Source organism: Anser brachyrhynchus, assembly GCF_964034855.1.
Source record: "Anser brachyrhynchus genome assembly, chromosome: 4".
Lineage (NCBI taxonomy): Eukaryota > Metazoa > Chordata > Aves > Anseriformes > Anatidae > Anser > Anser brachyrhynchus.
In genome coordinates this window covers 18,544,469-18,551,353 of record NC_137698.1, presented here as the reverse complement: position 1 = coordinate 18,551,353, position 6,885 = coordinate 18,544,469, and the positions used below count along the sequence as shown (strand labels likewise).

The following is a 6,885-nucleotide window of genomic DNA, read 5'->3' as shown; positions in this document are numbered from 1 at the left end:
CCCACTGTGGACCCAGACCTGGTTCTGGTCCTGATCCCGGTCCTGATCCTTGTTCTGGTCCCGGTCCTGGTCCTGATCCTGATCCTAGTCCTGATCCTGATTCTGGTCCTGATCCCAGTCCTGATTCCAATTGTGGTCCTGGTCCTGGTCCTGATTCCAGTTGTGGTCCTGGTCCTGGTCCTGGTCCTGGTCCTGATCCTGTTCCTGGTCCTGGTCCTGGTCCTAGTCCTGGTCCTGGTCCTGATCCTGGTCTGGGTCCTGGTTGTGGTCCTTGTTTAGGTCCTGGTCCTGATTCTGGTTGTGGTCCTGGTCCTGGTCCTGATCCTGGTCCCAGTTCTGGTCCCAGTCCTGTTCCTGGTCCTGATAATCCTGGTCCTGGTCCTGGTCCTGATCCTGATTCCAGTCCCAGTTGTGGTCCCGGTCCTGGTCCTGGCTGTGGTCCCGGTCCTGGTCCAGGTCCTGATTCCGAGTCCTAGTCCTGATTCCTGGTCCTTGCCCAGGTCCTGGCCCTGGGTTGGGCACTGTCGACCAGCAGCAAAGGCACCTGTGCATGTTTATATGTGTGTGCATGTTTATATGTGTGTGCATGTATGTGTGTGTGTGTACATATACGTGTGTGTATGTGTGTATGTAAATGTGTGTGTATATGTGTGTATGTGTGTGTATATCTGTATGTGTGTGCATGTTTGATGTGTCTGTATGTATGTGCATACATATGTATATATGTGTGTACATGTATATGTGTGTGTGTACACATGTATATATATGTGTGTATATGTACATATGCATGTACGTGTGTGTGTGCGGCTGCATCTGTGCGCGCCCGCCCGGGGGCCGCCCTTGCCCTGCCCGTGCCCGTTGCCGTGCCCGTGCCCGTGCCGCCGCTCCCCGCTCCCCGCTCCCCGCCGGGCGGGCCGGGCCGGGCCGGGCTGGAGGTGCGATGCGCGGGGCTCGGGGTTTACAATTTCAAACGCGGCCTCCCCGCCGCGGCCGCCATTAGCATATGTCAGGGGGCCCGCGGGCTATATATACCGGCGCGGGGCCGCGCCGCCGCCACCCCGCCGCCTGGCTCGCAGCGGCTCGGCCCAGCCCGGCCCCGCCGCGCCCCCCCACATGCCCGGCAGCCGCCGCCCGTTCCTCCGCCGGCCCGCGACCCTCTGGCCCCGCTGCCCCATGGCTCCGCTGGCCGACGTGGGGCCCTTCCTGGGCGGCCTGGACGGCCTGGGGCAGCCGGTGGGCGCCCACTTCTTGCTGCCGCCCGCCGGGGAGCGCCCGGCGCTGCTGGGAGAGCGGCGGGCGGCGGCGGCGGAGCGGGCGGGCGGCGGAGGGGCGGCAGCGGCGGCGGCGGCGGCGGCGGCGGCCGCGGACCTGGCGCACTTGCAGGGCATCCTGAGGCGGCGGCAGCTCTACTGCCGCACCGGCTTCCACCTGCAGATCCTGCCCGACGGCAGCGTGCGCGGCACCCGCCAGGACCACAGCCTCTTCGGTAGGAGCCGGGGAGAGGGAGCGGGGGTCGGGCCAGGTGCCTGAGACGGGCACCGGGGGCAGGGAGCGCTGAGCATACCCTCGGAGGGGCGGGTGGAAAGCGGGCTGAGCTGAGCGCTCGGGGGCTCGGCCGCCTTCGGGTGCTTTGTTTTTAAACGGGACAAAAAGTTGGAGCTGAGGGGACCCATCAATAACCCGAAACGAGGGGAAGGCAGCCCCGAAGCGTGCATGCTTCACCCGACAGCAGAGTGAATCCTAAACTGCAGCTGTAGGAGCTGCGCCTCCGAACAAACCTGCCGCTGTCAGCTCCGTGCGAGTTGCGGTGGGTATTGATTTAGCAGTCGTAAAAAGGCGATTAAAGTGCTTCCTATCGCCCTCCCCGCAGCCAAAACAGCCCGCTGGAAGGGCTCGTAATTGCCTTTATAGCACGGGGATGTTTTCAGAAGTAGGAGAGCGGTAGTCAACAGAGTTCTTCTCAGAAGGGAGATTTCCGACAGCGTGTAAACACGAAATAAATCTTTGCTTAAAAAGAAGAAAAAAAAAGTTAGCCCCAGATCAAACATTCTCTGGGCTTTTTAGAAATGTTCTTCCTTTATTCTACCACCGCTCTCTGCAGGTCTGTCTGATGTGGTTGCTTTGTGGGTTGAATCACCTGCTTATTATAGGCTTGAAAAGAGCGGCTTTGAAAATGATACCAGAAAGACAAAATGCCTCCACCTCTTTTTCTGGGGCTTTGTGCTTTAGGAACTGGAACGCTAGCTTGATTTACATGCAATAGAGTTTTTAATGACCGCTCTTTGTAAAGGATTTATACTCTTTGCTGCTTGGTGAGATAACTAAGAAACCTGCCAAAGCTCAATTAAAAATCAAAACACTTGAAATTACTGGATAGTCCAGACAATCTGTCTGCCTTGCAGTGAAAATTGGTCCCGAATGAAAAAGAGTAGTCATAAATACAGCAAATAGACAAAAGGACACAGTAAAAACCAAATACGCTATTTAAAACCACTTTCCTTAGATTGAGTTTCTTTTACTGTTTTGTGGTTTTGCTGTTGCACAGCAAAATCCTGGGTATGATTCTAGACCAGCTTCTTTTGAGGCTCTGTTTACATTGTTAACAACTTCCAAAAAGCCGCTTCACACATTCCCTTTCTTTCATGTTTTATATGTACTATAACCTGTGCATATCAATTGGTTACATAGGCTGGCATATGCTTGCCAAACTGCAGGCTTCAAACAGAGCATCGTCTGCTAAATATTTTAAATTATTAACATATATCCCATTTCGGGCAAATGTAAGATAAATAATTCTATAATCCAAGCATTAGCAAATAACCGGCATATTTCGTGCACATAAAAAGCCTGCACTGAAGATAGCAAGTTGTGTCAAGATGTGTGGGCCAATGGGCTAGATAAGATGTCTGGCAAATACTTTTTTTTTCCTGTGGGTAGATTCTGTTATATAAAATTCCCATCAGTACTTTGATTTCTATTCAAACTACCTAATAATGGAAGTGTTTTTTTAAGATAATACTATAGCAAAAGTAAAGTATATTTTCAGGTAATCCAAACCTATCTTCCAATGTTTGAGCAGGCAGCTTGGCAAATAGCGTCTAATCATTACAGATTGCAACTGCATAGTACTGAAGGTTTTAGCCTGAGTGATGAATAAAAACCTTTCATCATCAAAGCAATTATATATATATATATATATAAAAGGCTTTCTTTAAATAAAGTAGGATTCTTATACCTAGGTGAGCATCTCAGGCTGCTTTCCTGTGAAAATGTTATATATGTTTCCATACAATATTTGAAATTTCAGAAAAAGTAGGCCATATTTTTATATATACATTTTCCACTTGCTTTCAACTACATTTTGAATGTTTTTATTGATTTTTATCACACTAGTTGAATTAAAACAACCTCTTATTGTCTTCTTTTTTTTCCTTTGTATATCAGGTATCCTTGAATTCATCAGTGTGGCAGTGGGACTTGTCAGTATAAGAGGTGTGGACAGTGGCCTTTACCTTGGAATGAACGAGAAGGGAGAACTCTATGGCTCTGTAAGTACTACTTTCATGTCAGCTTGTACATGTTGATGTTTTGATTCACTTATTAGCACTGTGCAAACACCTCTAGCGTATAGCTGAGGCAGTCTTAACTTTTAAAACACTGACATCTTTTCCTGTTGAAATAAACAATGAATTCTTAAAGTGTACAATGTAGCCTTGGATACTAAAGATTTGATGGCAAAAGTTTCTCTATCCTAGATGCAGAGAACTGAAGAGAAACATTCCTCTTAAATTAAGACAAAAATAGCTAATTAAACTAGCCATTCAAAAAGCATTTAGGTTGCCTAGAATCTAATTTGCTTTTCATGAATACTGCAAATGTATCATAGTGTATACTCTATCATCAAAAACATGTAATGCAAGTGGAAAAAACTTGAAAGGATAGCTGTGGAACAGGTAAACAACTATTAATATAGTACCCTGACTTATTTTATGTAGATAATGCTCCTTTACAGATCAGCAGAGGGTGCTTCCAGGTACCAGTTTTTAATGTAAAAGCAAACTTACAAAAGCTGGGAAAAAGAGGATAGCACCATGTGTCACAGTTAGGTACCATTCTTATATGAAAAATCGGAATGATGCAAAAGTATTGTCAGTACCTGGAGACCCCAGCACTGGAATGCTTGTGCTTAAGAATGAAATTAAGCTTGTACTCATTACAGTTGATTTGTATATGTTGAATAACTTCAACATATGACTGCAAAATATAAGCTTTGAGTTTTCCAGTACCATTAAGGGTCTCAGACTCTTCTCCTTCAAAGTCTTAAAACATTTAGAGAGAAGTTACTGTGTCTCTCCAGTTAATGCCTCTTCATCACTTCTGTTTCTATTGCTTCTAGTACTGACTGATTTATTGCTTACCTGTAAGCGATTAATACCTTCTCTAAAAAAGCAGAAAAGTGTATGTTATAATTTGTGACTTTCTTCATTAATCATCTGAATCCATAATGGGTTTTGGCCTAGAAATATTGTAAAGGCTTTAAATGGGGTGACAGTCAGTGTTTTGAACAAATATGAAATGGTGACCTGCTGGCATACTGCTGGCACTTGAACTAGACTAGTAATGACTTCTTAGAGACGGAGTTATCTAATGCGTGTTTAAATCTGAAATTTTGTATATACATGTCCAGGTTTTAGAAGAAAAAGGGATAAATTAGCCTGCCAAACTCCAGGTTGGGTCTACATACTCTTCTTGGGTTTGTTTTGTTAAAAATTATATGAACAGTAAGGCAGCACAAAGCCTATGGCATTTTGTTTATTTTTATCATTTTTTCAACAGTGTGTTCAGATATCTAGCAACAACTTGACTTATTTTTCTTTGCTGTTTCTTTCTGTAGGAGAAACTAACTCCTGAGTGCATCTTCAGGGAACAGTTTGAGGAAAACTGGTACAACACTTACTCGTCCAATGTGTACAAACATGGAGATTCGGGGCGGCGGTACTTTGTAGCACTTAACAAAGACGGTACTCCCAGAGATGGGGCAAGGTCCAAGAGACACCAGAAATTCACACATTTCCTGCCCCGCCCTGTGGATCCCGAAAGAGTTCCAGAACTGTACAAAGATGTGTTAGGATACAGCTGAGGAAGGAGGGAAGTTTGGAAAGAAAACCACACCAGATCTGTTTGATCTTGCCCCTTTATTCATGGCAATACCAGTGTGAGGAACATGGGTACCGGATTTGAAGAAGCTACTTTGTGATGGCCAAACCTCTAATTTCCAAAGTTTGGATTTAGGAGACAAAGCCTTAAAGCTGAGGGTGGACCAGCCTCCTTCAAACCTGCCGAACTGTGTGGTAGCCAGTGACAAGAGAGAAGTTGGAGTGTGACTTTCTTAAAAATAACAAACTCTTGGCAATTTCATCTGGATTACTTAGGGTCCATAAATTACCAAAAAAGTACCTACATCATATGGATCCAACAACAGCTGGGAGAAATAGAAAGAAATAAACTGTAAAATAGTTTTTTTAAAAAAGAAAAAATCCTGAGAACTGTGTATGAAGTTTTAGTGGCTTCACTTCAGTGATGGACCTTAGATGTCAACGCATCATGGTTGGAGCTGGAACTTTTATTCAGGATGGACCTATTTATACATCTCCAGATAGCATATATTTATTTTATATATTTATTTATTAAAGAGTTTATTTTTTACTGGGATATGAAGAGAATACAAGCCCCTAAACCCAATGAGAGATCATTTACAGTGCCAATATTTACTTCGAGTAGTATCATGATACAGCAATGACATTACATTGCAGTGCATCCAAAGCCTGGATATTCAGATTTCATTGTCTATCAGTCACAGAAAAGGTTATATTGTGTGCACATACCATTGCCTCATGACTATCCTTATTTTGGAAAGAATGTTTTGGTTTCTTGACCTATGAGAGTGCCTTACAGAACTGTATTGAATTCAAATGCACATTTAAAAAGGGAATTAAAAATGATTTTACTTTATTGGGTTTACTGTCATTTTTAAAGTGTCTCTTTGCACATTATATGTAACATTGCAAACATGAAACAATTATGAAGAATGTATTACAGTTACCTTGAAAGGACAAGCAATATTAGCTCTTGCAGTCTTGATTGAGATCTCATCATGCTTGATTTTTTTTTAAGTGACTCGTACTGTCTTTACTAAAACACAAATACCTAAATGACTAGAATTCTCTGCATTACATCAAATTTTCATGTAGGATTATCATCACTGTATAAGATGTTTTAACTATGTATCGGTATGTTTAAGGGAAACAGTATTGGAATAAGGAGTTTCTGATATTGCTGAATGGAAAACTTCAAGTGAGTAAAGGCTGTTTCTCCACTGACTACATAGGAGCCTAAGGAAATGACTTTTTAATCTTAATTTCTCCTTTAGGGAATAATTTGTGCAGCAGTTTTTGTGTGAATACTGTCAGCATAAAGATGAGCTAGGGCTCTATGCTAGTTATAGCTATATGACAGGTAGATCACACCAATTTGGTTTACACTGATTTAATTCAGGACTGTCAGTTACAAAGCACAGACTCCTCTGAATATTGACTGACTCCATTCTCCATAAAAATACCAAGGGTTAACAACAGGCCCTGTATGGTTTAGCCCTAGCCCTGCTGAAGCTTGTTGTTGGATAATTGCCACCACCTCAGGAAAAAGGTCTGGGAAAAGGACTGGTGGGAGGAAAGGTGGACCAGGAGAGGGCAGCAATTTGTATGTGCTGCTGGAGGTGCTCTCACCTTTCTGCTGCCAGCTCTCCCAGTGGGCTCCAGGTCAAGATAACTCATTTGTGTTCAGTTTTGTGGAAGCATATATGGTTAAGTACTGCACCTGCATCAT

At 44.2% G+C, this 6,885-nt stretch overlaps 1 protein-coding gene across 1 annotated transcript; it reads left to right on the top strand.

The window, feature by feature from the left end:
- The first annotated feature begins 1,116 nt into the window (after positions 1 to 1,116).
- Positions 1,117 to 6,634, top strand: FGF20 (fibroblast growth factor 20). Its single transcript, XM_080590354.1, has 3 exons — positions 1,117 to 1,486; positions 3,445 to 3,548; positions 4,895 to 6,634. Exons 1-3 carry the CDS (start codon positions 1,174 to 1,176, stop codon positions 5,138 to 5,140), a joined length of 663 nt encoding a protein of 220 aa, XP_080446480.1. The 5' UTR covers positions 1,117 to 1,173; the 3' UTR covers positions 5,141 to 6,634.
- Positions 6,635 to 6,885: the final 251 nt, after the last annotated feature.